The sequence below is a fragment of the Salvelinus alpinus genome, chromosome 12 (assembly GCF_045679555.1).
Source record: "Salvelinus alpinus chromosome 12, SLU_Salpinus.1, whole genome shotgun sequence".
NCBI classification, from domain to species: domain Eukaryota; kingdom Metazoa; phylum Chordata; class Actinopteri; order Salmoniformes; family Salmonidae; genus Salvelinus; species Salvelinus alpinus.
In genome coordinates, this window is record NC_092097.1 from 52586176 (window position 1) to 52606013 (window position 19838).

The 19838-nt window shown below is 45.7% G+C and overlaps 1 protein-coding gene across 5 annotated transcripts in view; it reads left to right on the forward strand.

Annotated features, from left to right (window-relative positions):
* Positions 1–936: 936 nt before the first annotated feature.
* podxl2 (podocalyxin-like 2) overlaps positions 937–19838 on the forward strand; it is a 33260-nt gene continuing 14358 nt past the window's right edge. For 2 of the 5 annotated variants that reach the window (XR_011667291.1, XM_071336802.1), the window contains exons 1-3: positions 942–1213; positions 16228–16368; positions 16628–16825. Coding sequence is in view for 4 of the 5 variants with exons in the window: in XM_071336802.1 (XP_071192903.1) it covers positions 1183–1213; positions 16228–16368; positions 16628–16825 (370 nt within the window). In the remaining variant the exon portion in view is untranslated. Of the gene's footprint in view, positions 1214–3305; positions 3324–16227; positions 16369–16627; positions 16826–19838 lie in introns of those variants that run through there. The other 3 variants (XM_071336805.1, XM_071336803.1, XM_071336804.1) reach the window with 3 other exon arrangements.

Below are 19838 nucleotides of genomic sequence, written 5' to 3' on the forward strand. Positions count from 1 at the left end.
TTTTATGTTCTGGAACATTCAACTGAATGGAAACGGTGCTGTACTGAACGACCAGTTGAGAAACGGTGAGGGGTTTGGATTTGGGTTGGGGAATGCTGTCAGTATGGCCACTACCCTTTAAATACATCACTCATTGCTTCAAGCCACACCCACCAAACGGTAGCAAACGTACCTCAAAGTCTGTTAAAGAATGTACAAGAACGTTTTGGGAAAACGTGTCGTTCAGCACAACCGGTTCGGCAATGTAGCAAACTTGCAAGCGAACTGAACACACCTCAGAGTAGGTACATATTTTTTACTTCATCACACACAGACTTTATTTGATGGAAACACATCCCTGGTGGGAAAATGTTTTAAAGAATATTCGCATGAACATCTGTCGCCGAATGGATGGAAACCTAGCTACTGTCTGCATGCAAATCAGAGCAGAGGGTTGCCCTCTGATTTGATTCCCGACCAAATCATGTGCTGGCGCCACCAACTGTAGAAGTTAGTGACACAACTGACACCTAGGGTGGAGGGATGTGGACTGGTGTGGATGAAATGCCAGGGCTGAATTTTTGTCCCAGTCCGCCCCTGGCCTATCCCCACTGTATTTGCTAGCTGTTGGCTAGAGTACACATGACAAGACCATGTAGGCACATTTGCTATGTATGCAAAAAAAAAAACATTTACAACACTATCGGTATAGTTGAAAATGTGATGGAAACACATTGAACTTTATATTTTTATTCAGTACATGAAAACGTATTTTCTTTATGCAGATTTTTTTATATTCGTATGAAAATCTGTCGCCAATTGGATGAAAACCTAGCTTGTAATACTAATGCTTATTATGCCACCTCTCTCATTGACTTCCCAAACCCCGGCCTGGTCTGCTTGGTCTGGTCTGCCTTGTAAGCGTTCCCGGAAGTCTCGCGATGTTGCGCCTCTGGGATTAGAAACTCTGTGGTAGCAGCGTCTGTCACAGCAAACTTGTCTCCACGCAGCCACAGCGCTCAGTTGCAGATAATCGTGAACCGGTGCATCCAAGTGCCGCCGTTTATCACGCCTAACGGTCCTTACGTCCTAACCAGCCAGACTATTTGCGATGACGTGCCTCCCATCTGTCCGCTACCGCAGCTGAAAAACAACAATCAAACATCTCAATTTAAACATTTTAGAAGTGTTTATGCTGCAGTTATGGCAGGCCTGCATCGCACGTTTATATTCGGTAAGTATTGTTTTTTATTATGGCAGTTCTGCGCCGCTAAATCAGTGTCGCATGATTGCATACGCGGTCGATTTAGTCTACTCTTCCATTTGTTGCATTTGGTTGTTGAAACATATGCTGATACAAGATTATGAATGAATCTATCGTTTCAATTATCATTGCAATTGTTTATTCTCACATGATGATGACTGTGGATTATCAACAGAAGCTATAATAAACCCTGACATTATAGGATTTATAGTGATCTTAAGACTGCTACCGTATTTTCCAAAGCAATATCCACAGACGCATAAAACTGTCAATATCATTCTAATGCCCAAGAGGCCTGCATGTATGGAGGAAAGAAAAATCCATGTAGGCTCAATCTATCATTGGTAACAAACTGCTTTGTTGAACGTGAGGTTCATTATAAGTGCATTGATTGTTGCAATAGAGTGAATTCAAGAAGATCCGTGTTTGAATTGAAACCTAAATCTGTCCAAGTAAGAGAAGTGTCATTTTAGTGAATTTACAATAATGTTCTAAGAACATTAAATAATCGTAATTTGAATTTAGTTCTTTAACCTTTTCATAATCTAGAATCATGACACGCTTCAGATGATCATCTAGAATCATGACACGCTTCATATGATCATCTAGAATCATGACACGCTTCAGATTGTAATCTAGAATCATGACACGCTTCAGATGATCATCTAGAATCATGACACGCTTCAGATGATCATCTAGAATCATGGGGCTCCCGAGTGGCTCAGCGGTCTAAGGCACTGCATCTCAGTGCTAGAGGCATCACTACAGATCCTGGTTCGATTCCAGACTGTATCACAACCAGCCGTGTTTGAGCGGCGCACAATTGGCCCAGCGTTGTCCGGTTTAGGGGTTGGTTTGGTAGGCCATCATTGTAAATAAGAATTTGTTCTTAACTGACTTGACCAAGTTTTAAAAAATAACAAAGAAAATTAAACATGCTTGAAATGTTAATGTAGAATCATGACAATCTTCAGATTATAATCTAGAATCATCACACGCTTAACATTTTAGTATAATGGTTACTGTTCAAAACTGTGAATGAAGCATGTCTGTAGACAACTGGAAAGCAATCTTTAATGTTGATGAAGAAGTGCTAGAGACTAGTCTAGGTCCAGAGAGGGCTATTCATTCTGATAGTGTGGCTATGCTCTTGCAGCCTGGTCAATGCATCAGACATAATTAATGAGCACAGTCAAACCTGGTTGGGGATGAGCCAACTAATATAGAGCACACAAATTATCTCCATAGATTCCCTCAGATAAATGGCTTACCCTTTAACACATAGGTCTAATGGTGCAGGTTTGGCAAGGAACTGATTACAGTTGCGTGTAATCTGATTACAAAAAACTAAAAAACTTTCAAATTCAGAAAGAATGTTTGTGAAAAAATACATTATGACACCTTTTCTGTTTCTTTCAATGACTTTCAATTCAGCTGTGAAAAAAGACAGAGAGCACTATGATGACAAACCAAATGATCACCACCAATCAGAGAGCACTATGATGACAAACCAAATGATGACCACCAATCAGAGACCACTATGATGACAAACCAAATGATCACCACCAATCAGAGACCACTATGATGACAAACCAAATGATCACCACCAATCAGAGACCACTATGATGACAAACCAAATGATCACCACCAATCAGAGACCACTATGATGACAAACCAAATGATCACCACCAATCAGAGACCACTATGATGACAAACCAAATGATCACCACCAATCAGAGACCACTATGATGACAAACCAAATGATCACCACCAATCAGAGACCACTATGATGACAAACCAAATGATCACCACCAATCAGAGACCACTATGATGACAAACCAAATGATCACCACCAATCAGAGACCACTATGATGACACACCAAATGCATTTCATGGATCCTTTTTGTCTTCTTCTAATGCCTCTTAAAGGGGAAGTAATCCACCCAACCATGTAAATGTGTTGGGCATCTGGCATGTATTGCTTGAGACATTGTAAACAGTCATGGCATGCCAACGACAGTTCTGGGACCAAGTAACATCCCTTCACCAGATCCAGTTGAATAATTTCATCGTTTTCATAGTTTGTATTATTGTCTCTCATATTCTCATAATAGCCAACGAGAATATGACTGATATTACCCCGTTGTTCTCTATGACTGATATTACCCCGTTGTTCTCTATGACTGATATTACCCCGTTGTTCTCTGACTGATATTACCCCGTTGTTCTCTATGACTGGTATTACCCCGTTGTTCTCTATGACTGATATTACCCCGTTGTTCTCTATGACTGATATTACCCCGTTGTTCTCTATGACTGATATTACCCCGTTGTTCTCTATGACTGGTATTACCCCGTTGTTCTCTATGACTGGTATTACCCCGTTGTTCTATATGACTGGTATTACCCCGTTGTTCTCTATGACTGACATTACCCCGTTGTTCTCTATGACTGACATTACCACGTTGTTCTCTATGACTGATATTACCCCGTTGTTCTCTATGACTGATATTACCCCGGTGTTCTCTATGACTGATATTACCCCGGTGTTCTCTATGACTGATATTACCCCGGTGTTCTCTATGACTGATATTACCCCGGTGTTCTCTATGACTGATATTACCCCGGTGTTCTCTATGACTGATATTACCCCGGTGTTCTCTATGACTGATATTACCCCGGTGTTCTCTATGACTGATATTACCCCGGTGTTCTCTATGACTGATATTACCCCGGTGTTCTCTATGACTGATATTACCCCGGTGTTCTCTATGACTGATATTACCCCGGTGTTCTCTATGACTGATATTACCCCGGTGTTCTCTATGACTGATATTACCCCGTTGTTCTATTGGTCCAGTGCTGTGACATACCGTATAATACATTTTGGTTCTAGCACAGGCCCAGACAGAACAAGGACAGCACTTCTGTACAGTATAGGCCTCTATCTCTCCAACTCCCTCGCGTCACTGGCTCTGTGATATGCGTTTACCTCAACACATTGCCTTCCTCTGCATTGGCTGACTGGCTGACTGGCTGGCTGGCTGGCTGGCTGACTGGCTGGCTAACTGGTTGGCTGGCTGACTGGCTGGCTAGCTGACTAGTTGGCTGGCTGGCTGGCTGACTGGCTGTCTGGCTAACTGGTTGGCTGGCTGACTGGCTGGCTAGCTGACTAGTTGGCTGGCTGGCTGACTGGCTGGCTAGCTGACTGGCTAACTGGTTGGCTGGCTGACTGGCTGGCTAGCTGACTAGTTGGCTGGCTGGCTGGCTAGCTGACTAGTTGGCTGGCTAGCTGACTGCCTGGCTGACTGGCTGGCTAGCTGACTAGTTGGATGGTTAGTTGGCTGGCTGGCTGGCTGGCTGGCTGACTGGCTCACAACATGAGGAATGATTCAATATCCAAAATACTGTAATGCCGATGTTCCCCCAAATGGAAATAACCTTGCCTGAATGCTACTTTTATACAAGAAGCTGGCTATGGAGGGACAGAGATATTAAGCCTTATTACATGGTTATTTACTATGCTGATAGAGATATTAAGCCTTATTACATGGTTATTTACTATGCTGATAGAGATATTAAGCCTTATTACATGGTTATTTACTATCCTGATAGAGATATTAAGCCTTATTACATGGTTATTTACTATGCTGATAGAGATGTGTAGCTGTTTATGCTTCTCCATCCTGTATTTCACTGGCTGCTTCAGAAGGAACCAGGATAGGGTTCTCTTCTACCTCTGACATCCAGACAGATATCACACCTATCCTGGGTCAGACAGATATCACACCTATCCTGAGTCAGACAGATATCAGACCTATCCTGAGTCAGACAGATATCAGACCTATCCTGAGTCAGGTAGATATCAGACCTATCCTGAGTCAGGCAGATATCACACCTATCCTGAGTCAGACAGATATCACACCTATCCTGAGTCAGACAGATATCACACCTATCCTGAGTCAGGCAGATATCAGAGATATCCTGAGTCAGGCAGATATCAGAGATATCCTGAGTCAGGCAGATATCAGAGATATCCTGAGTCAGGCAGATATCAGAGATATCCTGAGTCAGGCAGATATCAGAGATATCCTGAGTCAGGCAGATATCAGAGATATCCTGAGTCAGGCAGATATCAGAGATATCCTGAGTCAGGCAGATATCAGAGATATCCTGAGTCAGGCAGATATCAGACCTATCCGGAGGCAGACAGATATCAGACCTATCCGGAGGCAGACAGATATCAGACCTATCCGGAGGCAGACAGATATCAGACCTATCCGGAGGCAGACAGATATCAGACCTATCCGGAGTCAGGCAGATATCAGACCTATCCTGAGTCATATCAGACCTATCCTGACTCATATCAGACCTATCCTGAGTCATATCAGACCTATCCTGACTCATATCTGACCTATCCTGAGTCAGACTCATATTAACATTTGTGTTTGAGTCTCTGTCCACTTTCCCACCAGCTCACAGTTTTTTTTCTGCTGTGAGCAATGTGCACTGCTGGCAGCCATGCAGAGACCAGGGACTATAAATCTTACTACTACCCACAGTTAAAGCTACCTAGCAGCCTACGCAGTGCTGCAAAGTCAGCCTCTGTCTGTCTGCAGCCCAGCCGTCCTCCTACAGCAAGCAGCCAGCATCCTGGAACCCATGCAGAGCAGGTAGAATAGTAATTCATCATGAATGCACATTGTAGGACAGATAACTGATTGATTACTGATGGAGGTAACAGTCGGTAGTGTAACAACCCGAAACCATTCACATGTACACTGACACTGACCGTGTGGTTTGGCTACTTCATCCTTGTAAAGGATATGAAGGTTGTCCACTGTGATGCAGTGATTGTAAAGGATGTGAAGGTTGTCCACTCTGATGCAGTGATTGTAAAGGATGTGAAGGTTGTCCACTCTGATGCAGTGATTGTAAAGGATATGAAGGATGTCCATTGTGATGCAGTGATTGTAAAGGATATGAAGGATGTCCACTGTGATGCAGTGATTGTAAAGGATGTGAAGGTTGTCCACTCTGATGCAGTGATTGTAAAGGATATGAAGGATGTCCATTGTGATGCAGTGATTATAAAGGATATGAAGGATGTCCACTGTGATGCAGTGATTGTAAAGGATATGAAGGATGTCCATTGTGATGCAGTGATTGTAAAGGATATGAAGGATGTCCACTGTGATGCAGTGATTGTAAAGGATATGAAGGATGTCCATTGTGATGCAGTGATTGTAAAGGATTTGAAGGATGTCCATTGTGATGCAGTGATTGTAAAGGATATGAAGGATGTCCATTGTGATGCAGTGATTGTAAAGGATATGAAGGATGTCCATTGTGATGCAGTGATTGTAAAGGATTTGAAGGATGTCCATTGTGATGCAGTGATTGTAAAGGATATGAAGGATGTCCACTGTGATGCAGTGATTGTAAAGGATATGAAGGATGTCCATTGTGATGCAGTGATTGTAAAGGATTTGAAGGATGTCCATTGTGATGCAGTGATTGTAAAGGATATGAAGGATGTCCACTGTGATGCAGTGATTGTAAAGGATTTGAAGGATGTCCATTGTGAATGCAGTGATTGTAAAGGATATGAAGGATGTCCATTGTGATGCAGTGATTGTAAAGGATTTGAAGGATGTCCATTGTGATGCAGTGATTGTAAAGGATTTGAAGGATGTCCATTGTGATGCAGTGATTGTAAAGGATATGAAGGATGTCCACTGTGATGCAGTGATTGTAAAGGATTTGAAGGATGTCCATTGTGATGCAGTGATTGTGAAGGATATCAAATCAAATATAATATAATTTTATTGGTCACATACACGCGTTGAGCAGATGTTATTGCGGGTGTAGCGAAATGCTTGTGCTTCTAGCTCCGACAGTGCAGTAATATCTAACAGTTTCACAACATACACTCGATACACACAAATCGAAGTAAGGAATGGATTAAGAATATACACTACCGTTCAAAAGTTTGGGGTCACTTAGAAATGTCCTTGTTTTTGAAAGAAAAGCAATATTTTTTGTCCATTAAAATAACATAAAATTGATCAGAAATGCAGTGTAGACATTGTTAATGTTGTAAATCACTATTGTAGCTGGAAACGTCTGATTTTTAATGGAATATCTACTGTACATAGATGTACAGAGACCCATTATCAGCAAAAATCTCTCCTGTGTTCCAATGGCACGTTGTGTTAGCTAATCCAAGTTTATCATTTTAAAAGGCTAATTGATCATTAGAAAACCCTTTTGCAATTTTGTTAGCACAGCTGAAAACTGTTGTTCTGATTAAAGAAGCAATAAAACTGGCCTAGTTGAGTATCTGGAGCATCAGCATTTGTGGGTTCGATTACAGGCTCCAAATATCTAGAAACAAAGACCTTTCTTCTGAAACTCGTCAGTCTATTCTTGTTCTGAGAAATGAAGGCTATTCCATGCGAGAAATTGCCAAGACACTGAAGATCTCGTACAACGCTGTGTACTACTCCCTTCACAGAACAGCGCAAACTGTCATAGCAAAGACTTATAGATGACCTGGAGCCAGTGGGTTTGGTGACAAATATTTAGCGAGGGCCAGCCAACAAGAGCATCAAGGTCGTAGTGGTGGGTAGTATATGGGGCTTTGGTGACAAAACGGATGGCACTGTGATAGACTACGTGCAATTTGCTGAGTAGAGTGTTGGAGGCTATTTTATAAATGACATCGCCGAAGTCAAGGATTGGTAGGATAGTCAGTTTTACGAGGGTATGTTTGGCAGCATGAGTGAAGGAGGCTTTGTTTTGCGAAATAGGAAGCCGATTCTAGATTTAATTTTGGATTAGAGATGCTTAATGTGAGTCTGGAAGGAGAGTTTACAGTCTAACCAGACACCTAGGTATTTGTAGTTGTCCACATATTCTAAGTCAGAACCATCCAGAGTAGTGATGCTAGTCGGGCGGGCGGGTGCGGGCAGCAATTGGTTGAAGAGCATGCATTTAGTTTTAGTTTTAAGATACAGTGGCATAGTATAGAGTACAGTATATACATATGAGATGGGTGATGCAATATTTACAAACAATTTAAAGTGACTAAGATACCGTAGAATAGTATAGAGTACAGTTTAAACATATGAGATGAGTAATGCAGATACGGATACATTATTAAAGTGGCTAGTATTTCATTTCCTTAAAGTGGCCAGTGTTTCCTAATCTATGTCTATAGGCAGCAGCCTCTGATGTGCTGGAGATGGCTGTTTAACAGTCAGTGGTGTAGTATAGAATACAATACAGTTTATACATATGAAATGGGTGATGCAATATGTAAACACAATTTAAAAGTGACTTAGATACCATAGAATAGTGTAGACATATGAGATGAGTAATGCTAGATACGGAACACAATTAAAGTGGCTAGTGATCCATTTCTAAAAGTGGCCAGTGATTCCTAATCTATGTCTATAGGCAGCCGCCTCTTATGTGCTAGTGATGGCTGTTTAGCAGTCTGATGGCCCTGAGATAGAAGCTGTTTTTCAGTCTCTCAGGCCCAGCTTTGATGCACCTGTACTAACCTCGCCTTCTGGATGATAGCAGGGTGAACAGGCAGTGGCTCGGGTGGTTATGGTCCTTGATGATCTTCTTGGCCTTCCTGTGGCATTGGGTGCTGTAGGTGTCCTGGAGGGCAGAAAGTTTGCCCCCGGTGATGCGTTGGGCAGACCGCACCAATTTTGCGGTTGTTGATGCAGTTGCCATACCAAGCGGTGATACAGCCTGACAGGATGCTCTCGATTGTCCATCTGTAAAAGTTTGTGAGGGTTTTAGGTGTTAAGCCAAATTTATTCCGCCTTCTGAGGTTGAAGAGGCGCTGTTGCGCCTTCTTCACCACACTGTCTGTGTGGGTGGACCATTTTAGTTTGTCCGTGATGTGTACGCCGAGGAACTTGAAGCTTTCCACCTTCACCACTGCGGTCCCTCTGCTGTTTCCTTAAGTCCTCGGTCATCTCCTTAGTTTTGTTGACGTTGAGTGAGAGGTTATTTTTCTGGCACCACACTCCCAGAGCCCTCACCTCCTCCCTGTAGGCTGTGTCATTGTTGTTGGTAATCAAGCCTACTACTGTTGTGTAGTCTGCAAACTTGATGATTGAGCTGGAGGCGTGCATGGCCACACAGTCATGGGTGAACAGGGAGTACAGGAAGGGGCTGAGCACGCACCCTTGTGGAGCCCCAGTGTTGAGGATCAGCGAAGATGAGGTGTTGTTTTCTACCTTCACCACCTGGGGGCGACCCGTCAGGAAATCCAGGACCCAGTTGCACAGGGCGGGGTTCAGACCCAGGGCCTCGAGCTTGATGATGAGCTTGGAGGGTACTATGGTGTTGAAGGCTGAGCTGTAGTCAATGAACAGCATTCTTACATAGGTATGCCTCTTGTCCAGATGGGACAGGGCAGTGTGCAGTGTGGTGGCCATTGCATCGTCTGTGGATCTATTGGGGCGGTAAGCAAATTGAAGTGAGTCTAGGGTGGCAGGTAGGGTGGAGGTGATATGATCCTTGACTAGTCTCTCAAAGCATTTCATGATGACAGAGGTGAGTGCTACTGGGCTATAGTCATTTAGTTCAATTACCTTTGCTTTCTTAGGTACAGGGACAATGGTGGCCATCTTGAATCATGTGGGGACAACAGACTGAGATAGGGAGATATTGAATATATCTGTATGAAGGATGTCCAATGCGGTGCAGTGATTGTGAGTGCACCTAGAGCAGACAGCAGGATCCTGGAAACTATTGAGAGCAGAGAATAGTCATTTATCATGCTATTGACCACCATGATGGGAAGACGCCTATGAAAATCCTATAATGCAGATAACAAAATAGCTGGAACCTGTGTCATTCTACCACACACACACACACACACACACACACACACACACACACACACACACACACACACACACACACACAGACAGACAGACAGACAGACAGACAGACAGACAGACAGACAGACAGACAGACAGACAGACAGACAGACAGACAGACAGACAGACAGACAGACAGACAGACAGACAGACAGACAGACAGACAGACAGACAGACAGACAGACAGACAGACAGACAGACAGACAGACAGACAGACAGACAGATAGATAGACAGATAGATAGATAGATAGATAGATAGATAGATAGATAGATAGATAGATAGATAGATAGATAGATAGATAGATGCAGGCACACATACACGCCACACACACTCACGAAGACATGTGTGTGGCCTTCAACTAAAGATGAAGAATCACACACAAAATCAATGTCCAGTGGGGTGCAGAGCAGCGATTGCACATGTGAAGGATGCCCTTGCAGTGTGGGGCCACTGGTTGTGAGAACAGTCCAAAAAGTGAAGGATTACGGTCCACTTCCAGATGGTTAACAACATTGGCCCTTACAGAGATCATCAGGAGAGCAGAGAGGAGTCAGTCAAAATGACAATCTATTCTGAACATCACTACTGTAACGCTAGTACTTCATACTTATTTTACTTATTGTCATTTTTTATTTGACTCTTTATTATTGATGGATTATTGTAGCCTACTGTAATGTTGACTACTATTGTAATGTTGACTACTATTGTAATGTTGACTACTGTAATGTTTACTACTGTACTGTAATGTTTACTACTGTACTGTAATGTTGACTACTGTACTGTAATGTTGACTACTGTAATGTTGACTACTGTACTGTAATGTTGACTACTATTGTAATGTTGACTACTGTAATGTTGACTACTGTAATGTTGACTACTGTACTGTAATGTTGACTACTGTACTGTAATGTTGACTACTGTAATGTTGACTACTGTACTGTAATGTTGACTACTGTAATGTTGACTACTGTAATGTTGACTACTGTAATGTTGACTACTACTGTAATGTCGACTACTACTGTAATGTCGACTACTACTGTAATGTCGACTACTACTGTAATGTCGACTACTATTGTAATGTCGACTACTGTATTGTTGACTACTGTAATGTTGACTACTGTACTGTAATGTTGACTACTGTAATGTTGACTACTGTACTGTAATGTTGACTACTACTGTAATGTTGACTACTACTGTAATGTTGACTACTGTAATGTTGACTATTACTGTAATGTTGACTACTACTGTAAAGTTGACTACTGTAAAGTTGACTACTGTACTGTAATGTTGACTACTGTAATGTTGACTACTGTACTGTAATGTTGACTACTACTGTAATGTTGACTACTGTACTGTAATGTTGACTACTACTGTAATGTTGACTACTACTGTAAAGTTGAGGGAGCTAGCGCACAACTTTTATACCTGCTGTAAGTTTGATTTGATACTCCACATGATTCCCCTGCAACTCGGGCTCCCGAGTGGCACAGCGGTCTAAGCCACTGCATCTCAGTGTTTGAGGCGTCACTACAGACACCCTGGTTTGAATCCAAGCTGCATCACAACCGGCTGTGATTGGGAGTCCCATAGGGCGGCGCACAATTGGCCCAGCGTCGTCCGGTTTGGCCTGGGTAGGCCGTCATTGTAAATAAGAATTTGTTCTTAACTGACTTGCCTAGTTAAATTAAGGTTAAATAAAAAATAAAAAATTGGCGCTATCTGATCCAGTTAACAGAGGGAATCTGACTCCAACAGGGAGATTTAGAGAGAATCTGACTCCAACAGGGAGATTTAGAGGGACTCCAACAGGGAGATTTAGAGGCAATCTGACTCCAACAGGGAGATTTAGAGGCAATCTGACTCCAACAGGGAGATTTAGAGGCAATCTGACTCCAACAGGGAGATTTAGAGGCAATCTGACTCCAACAGGGAGATTTAGAGGCAATCTGACTCCAACAGGGAGATTTAGAGGGACTCCAACAGGGAGATTTAGAGGGACTCCAACAGGGATATTTAGAGGCAATCTGACTCCAACAGGGAGATTTAGAGGCAATCTGACTCCAACAGGGAGATTTAGAGGCAATCTGACTCCAACAGGGAGATTTAGAGGCAATCTGACTCCAACAGGGAGATTTAGAGGGAATCTGACTCCAACAGGGAGATTTAGAGGCAATCTGACTCCAACAGGGAGATTTAGAGGCAATCTGATTCCAACAGGGAGATTTAGAGGCAATCTGACTCCAACAGGGAGATTTAGGGGCAAGAGAGAATAGGATCAACTGAAGAAGCAAAAGATTTTGCACAATCACTCAGGGATCATCCTAAAATCCTGTTCCAAGTAAAGAAACAATTATCAAGAGTATCAATTTGATTTAATCCACAATGACTATCATTGATGCCGTTCTTGTTGCTGTTGTTTATGTGCATTGGGCATGTATGAGTTAACTACATGTGAGGTCTGTAGTGTCCTTTCAGATCACATATTGGTCAATGAAATTACGTTGAAAGTAACGTTTTGTGAGTGGTGAAACTCCAGAAACATGGTCATAGCGGTTGTTTTGGAGTGTCTGAGGTGGAACTGCGTTAGATCTGTCAAATCCACAAGTGGCTCCTGGCATTATACCTAAAGCGGACATTGCCATTGGCTGCAGGGAGTCACATTAACAGAATACAGCCTGGTTTACACGTTGGAACACTGGAATGTGAGATGGAATCTACACCTCCATTATGATGATAGAAACCCTCATTATTTAGTTGAATGATTTTTCTATTTTCTACACAGCCTACACTTTCTCCTTCTGAACTTGTAACTTGAGTGGGACGGGTGTGGCAATGATCGCAAGATGGCTTCCAACGCAGTTCCACCTCCAACATTGCCAAAACATCCGCAAATCGGGTGTCTGCTATCGCCAGTTAACGCTTGATTTGATTGGACCTCTTTCTCCTGTGACCTTCAAGTCTTGTCCTTGAAGCTAAATGTAGAATACAGCACTGTTGTATACGTCAGCCCCTCAGTGATGAAGAGCTGCTTTCCAAATGGCACCCTGTTCCCTGCATAGTGCACTTCTTTTGACCAGAGCCACTATGTAGGTAATGGGGAGTCATTGGGAAGGTACCCAAGGTTAGCCACAGGCGCAGCCATGTGGGAACTTACAGAGCCAGAGCAGTACTATGATAGTTGACCAATAGCACCAGTGTAATGGATGTGGTTCAGTGGAACATGTGGAACATGATGCCATACGTTGCCTGAGACCTGCCTGAAGGCTTGTGTTAGCTCCCTGAGCTCTAGCCTTTAGCTCGGCGGACTAACACAAGCCGTATGGTGTGACTGTTCAGGAGACATAGGTTCACACCCAGTTGATCACAGCAGCAGTGTTAGCCCGCTGAGCTAAAACCAAGGCATGCTATGTAGCCTACCAACAGAGATACCAACATAAACCCCTAAACCCCTAGCCCCTAAACCCCTAGCCCCTGTCCCCCTAAACCCCTGTCCCCCTGTACCCCTAAACCCCGAGCCCCTGTACCCCTAAACCCCGAGCTCCTGTACCCCTAAACCCCTAGCTCCTGTACCCCTAAACCCCGAGCCCCTGTACCCCTAAACCCAGAGCTCCTGTACCCCTAAACCCCTAGCTCCTGTACCCCTAAACCCCTAGCCCCTAAACCCCTAGCCCCTAAACCCCTAGCTCCTGTACCCCTAAACCCCTAGCTCCTGTACCCATAAACCCCTAGCTCCTGTACCCCTAAACCCCTAAGCCCCTAAACTCCTAGCCCCTAAACCCCTAGCCCCTAAACCCCTAGCTCCTGTACCCCTAAACTCCTAGCTCCTGTACCCATAAACCCCTAGCTCCTGTACCCCTAAACCCCTAAGCCCCTAAACTCCTAGCCCCTAAACCCCTAGCCCCTGAACCCCTAGCTCCTGAACCCCTGAACCCCTAGCTCCTGTACCCCTGAACCCCTAGATCCTGTACCCCTAAACCCCTAAGCCCCTAAACTCCTAGCCCCTAAACCCCTAGCTCCTGTACCCCTAACCCCTAGCTCCTGTACCCCTGAACCCCTATCTCCTGTACCCCTGAACCCCTAGATCCTGTACCCCTAAACCCCTAGCCCCTAAACCCATAAACCCCTAAACCCCTAGCTCCTGTACCCCTGAACCCCTAGATCCTGTACCCCTGAACCCCTAGCTCCTGTACCCCTGAACCCCTAGCTCCTGTACCCCTGAACCCCTAGCTCCTGTACCCCTGAACCCCTAGATCCTGTACCCCTAAACCCCTAACCCCTAAACCCCTAGCTCCTGAACCCCTAGCTCCTGTACCCCTGAACCCCTAGCTCCTGTACCCCTAGCCCCTAAACCCCTAGCTCCTGTACCCCTAAACCCCTAGCCCCTGCAGACTTGCAAGTTAGCCAGTGGAGGTTTGGGGCTTTCTCGCTTCTGCTAACTTTTATTTATGCATTAGCTGCTGAGAGGAAGAGACCCAGAAAAGTAACTTGCTGCTTGGCACTTGCTTCTGAACATCCACTCTGGCTGTATCAGTGAAGGGATTTAAATGTTTACTTCTCTGTGAAGTTTTTTATCTTGCAGCTGGGAGGGATTGGAGCTATTTAGCTGGTGGCTGGGAGAGATTGGAGCTATTTAGCTGGGAGGGATTGAAGATTTTAGCTTGTGGCTGGGAGGGATTGAAGATTTTTAGCTTGTGGCTGGGAGGGATTGAAGATTTTTAGCTTGTGGCTGGGAGGGATTGAAGATTTCTGGCACATACAGTGCCATGAGCCTCATTTTTTGCTTTGCTTAGGTGCCTCTGCTCACACACACACACACACACACACACACACACACACACACACACACACACACACACACACACACACACACACACACACACACACACACACACACAAGTGATGTGTTTGAAGAGACAGACAGAGCCACACCAGGAAGAGAACAGTGATGGGTTTGAATTTTAATCAATATGACAGAAGTTCTGCCAGCTCCACTGGCTTGTCCTTATCTAACTACAAGCCTCTGTGACTCTGCATATAAAAGCCACGGCTTGGTAAATGGAAAATGTGTTTTGAAGGAATAAACCTCTGTCTTGTCTTGGTAACTCTTTCTGCCATGTGGCTGGGCCGGTGTCCTGGCGTGGTGAAAAAGCCTGTTTTACAAGACTCCGTGACTCTGCATAGAGAAAGCCACGGCTAGGATGGAAAATGCATTTGGGGAATATGGAATAAACCTGTTTTGGTAGTCTCTCTTAACAGACTGTTAATTTAATCGAGGTAGCTGGCCTGCGCACACAATATCTGGTTCTGTGTTCCACGATTGGTATTACTGTCTTGCCTCTTGGTGACACTTCTTGCCATGTGGTCGGTTGGCCTGGCCTGGTGACAGAGACACAGGGGATTAAGCCCAGTGTGACACCATAGTGTAGTAAGCGTGTTCAGGCAGTGTGGAGTGTGATACTAAGCTGGTTGGACTCTAGGCCTTACTAAGCCATCTGGGACAGGCTGGGGTTTAGACTAGGCTGGGGACAGGCAGCGGACTGCTGGGGTTAGGACTAGGCTGGGGACAGGCAGCGGACTGCTGGGGTTAAGACTAGGCTGGGGACAGGTTGGGGTTAATAATAAGCTGGGGAACGGCTGGGGTTGACTAGACTGGGGAGAGACTGGGGTTAAGGAGGCAGGGAAGTGGCAGTTGAGTGTACTAGACAGGAGAAAGTGTCTTAGCAGGTTAAGTGCTTAGTTACCTCATGTCCATCTGTCTCGGCCATGCCAGCGTCCTATCCTGTGGCCAGTCACATACAACAGCTGCTTTAAATGCACCCGGGCCATATAAGACAGCTGCTTTAAATGCACCCGGGCCATATAAGACAGCTCTACAGTATGTAGCCACAATTTAACACTGTAGAAAAATCACAGAGAACAAGGCTATTTGACTGCTATTTATTTGACCAAAAAACAGTTGACAGTGAAAATCTTGTCTTGGTTTATTTCACAGCTGATTTAAGCTGGTACTTACCTGGTATTAACTAAGAACTGTGTGGAAATCTTTCTTTCTTTCCTTCACTCTTTCTTTCCAGGCTCCACACTGTTGTTCCTGTTGTCCTGTGACGCCCTGTTGAGTGATGGACCACCCACCCTGCTGTCCACCTCCCAGCCCTCTCCTCTGTCCCTCATTGACCTGGACCTAGATGTGGAGGAGCAGCCTGAGATGATGACCGGTAGGTTAGAGAAGCGGGCCCAATATCCGACTGAAAAATCTGGTGGGGCATGGCAACCGGAGCCTCACTGGCATTAGTACCCTAGATGCAATCGCCTGCCGTTGTGCCTTTTGAGCAAGATATTTAACCCCTGAGAAACTGGTCCAGGGAGAGTGTTTGTGTCTTTGGGGTTGGACTATAAGCAAAATACAAATGTCTGTGGATTGACAATAAAGTAAATAATAAATCAAGACAATAAAGTATAATTTTTTCTCTGTAGTTCCAGGCAGCCCCACCACGGTACCAGGCCTAACCTCCCAGGGACGGGAGACCTCCCAGCAGGACACGTCCCAGGAGGCCTCAGGGTTCTTCAGTGAGGACGGTGAAGACAACAAGCCTCTCCAGTCCTCTGTTAATCTCTGGGACGATGTCAGAGACCAAGTCAACATCACTGATCTAGACAGGAACTCCCTCAGAGGTACGTAGACTATGTATATGACAGTGGTATGTCCTTCCTGTCAGACTTCAGGAACTCCCCTGCTACATCTTGTCCATTATTTCGTGCCAAGGACAGGAGAAAGACAGGGAAGACCCTCGATAGCGGAGAATACATGGCAGCAGGTAACGTGTCTCAAACAGCAGCACTAGACACACTGTAGAAGTGATTATGGTATTGCTGAAATGGGTATAGTTCGGCTCAGAACTGTTTATTTTGGTAGGCTGGGCACAGGCAGAGCACTGCAGAGAAAGTCTGACTCGTTGCATTATGCAGAAGGGGGAATGGGAATAGCTTTCACTGCCCAAACAGGCACTCACAGGCCAATGTGGCACACCTGGGTTCAAATGATATTTGAAATAATTAAAAATACTTGCTCTGTGCTTGATTGAACTCTAGCTTAAAAGACAAATGGAATAGTCCCAAAAGGGCAAATCCCCGCCCACCTGGTACTCCAGGCAGGCTAGAGCAGACACTAAAATATCTGAATGATTTCAGTTAGTATTTGAACCCAGGTCTGTACCGCGGTGGCAAATGGGATTCCACGCTGCAGATATCGGGTGGAGTCGACTTTCAGGCAAAAAGCACCAGCAGCAGTTTTAGTCTCTGTAGCCGCTGTTGTTATATAGCCTAGCTTAGCCTGGTGGTTCAGTCTATGTGCTGTCTATAGGAGTTGGCAAGACAGCACAAACAGATCTGGGACCAGGCTATGGTTTTGGAACCGAGTCTGTTTGTGTTTTAGCTAGGTCCTCTCTGTCTTTGTTCGTTTCAACGTCATGACGAACATGAATGACTCGACAGAGATAGAAGAGTTACAGTGTCTACAGTACAGTACCAGACTCATTGTTATGCCAGTTGTCTTTCAGCATTAGCTCAGTCCTCCTCTCTTTCTTAGTACTGAGCATCTCTCTTTAACCCACTGAACTCAGAGATCACTGAACAGATGACACAAAGGAATCCACGTGGGACATGCTGTCACTCTCTGTTTTCTATTCCAGAACGATGGGGTTCCATCTGTCTGGGAAATCGTTTCTGAATGTACATCCTGTTTCAATGGGACTGACTGTAATCCTGGGGGGGGGGGGGGGCAGCCAGCCTATTGTAATCCTGGGGGGGGTGCTGCCACCCAGCCTATTGTAATCCTGGGGGGGGGGGGCTGCCACCCAGCCTATTGTAATCCTGGGGGGGGGGGGCTGCCACCCAGCCTATTGTAATCCTGTGGGGGGGGGCTGCCACCCAGCCTATTGTAATCCTGGGGGGGGGGGCTGCCACCCAGCCTATTGTAATCCTGGGGGGGGGGCTGCCACCCAGCCTATTGTAATCCTGGGGGGGGGGGGCTGCCACCCAGCCTATTGTAATCCTGGGGGGGGGGGGGCTGCCACCCAGCCTATTGTAATCCTGGGGGGGGGGGGGGGGGGCTGCCACCCAGCCTATTGTAATCCTGGGGGGGGGGGCTGCCACCCAGCCTATTGTAATCCTGGGGGGGGCTGCCACCCAGCCTATTGTAATCCTGGGGGGGGCTGCCACCCAGCCTATTGTAATCCTGGAGGGGGCTGCCACCCAGCCTATTGTAATCCTGGGGGGGGCTGCCACCCAGCCTATTGTAATCCTGGGGGGGGCTGCCACCCAGCCTATTGTAATCCTGGGGGGGGGCTGCCACCCAGCCTATTGTAATCCTGGAGGGGGCTGCCACCCAGCCTATTGTAATCCTGGGGGGGGGGGGCTGCCACCCAGCCTATTGTAATCCTGGGGGGGCTGCCACCCAGCCTATTGTAATCCTGGGGGGGGGGGGCTGCCACCCAGTCTATTGTAATCCTGGGGGGGCTGCCACCCAGCCTATTGTAATCCTGGGGGGGGCTGCCACCCAGCCTATTGTAATCCTGGGGGGGGGGGCTGCCACCCAGCCTATTGTAATCCTGGGGGGGGGGCTGCCACCCAGCCTATTGTAATCCTGGGGGGGGGGGGCTGCCACCCAGCCTATTGTAATCCTGGGGGGGGGGGGGCTGCCACCCAGCCTATTGTAATCCTGGGGGGGGCTGCCACCCAGCCTATTGTAATCCTGGGGGGGGGCTGCCACCCAGCCTATTGTAATCCTGTGGGGGGGGGGCTGCCACCCAGCCTATTGTAATCCTGTGGGGGGGGGGCTGCCACCCAGCCTATTGTAATCCTGGAGGGGGGCTGCCACCCAGCCTATTGTAATCCTGGGGGCGGGGCTGCCACCCAGCCTATTGTAATCCTGGAGGGGGCTGCCACCCAGCCTATTGTAATCCTGGGGGGGGGGCTGTAATCCAAGCAACACTAGTTTCAAGTTTCGAATTTTATTGTTATGTGTGCAAGTACAGTGAAATGCCTTTGTTGCAAGCTTTTTCCCAACAATGCAGTAATCAATATCAGTACAAAAAAATATTATAAAGTAAAGTAGAACAAAAACACATGAGAAATAGAAATAAGAAGAACACGAGAAATGAAGTAAGCTAAATACAGGCTCAGTTCTAGGACCAGTAATGATAATGTGACGGGATACTGGAGTGATGGAGGTAGATAGGGGTAAGGGGACTAGGCATCAGGATATATGATAAACAGAGTAGCAGCAGCGTATATAATGATTGTATGTGAGTGTGTGTGTATATGTGAGCAAATTAAGTGTGTGTGTGTGAATGAGTGCGAGGTAGAGATCTGTGAGTGTACAACAACAAAAAAGGTCAATACATGTAGTACGTTAAAGCCCTTTTGTTAGCTATACATCAGTCTTATGGCTTGGCGATAGAAGCTGTTCAGGAGCCTGTTGGTGTCAGACTTGCCGTTCGGAAGCAGAGAGAACAGTCTATAGCTTGGGTAGCTGGAGTCTTTAACAATTTTCTGGGCCTTCCTTTAACACCGCCTGGATGACAGGTAGCTCGGGCCCCAGTGATGTACTGGGCTGTCCGCACCACCCTCTGTAGCGCCATGCGATCGAAGGCGGTGCAGTTGCCAGACCAAGTAGTGACGCAGCCAG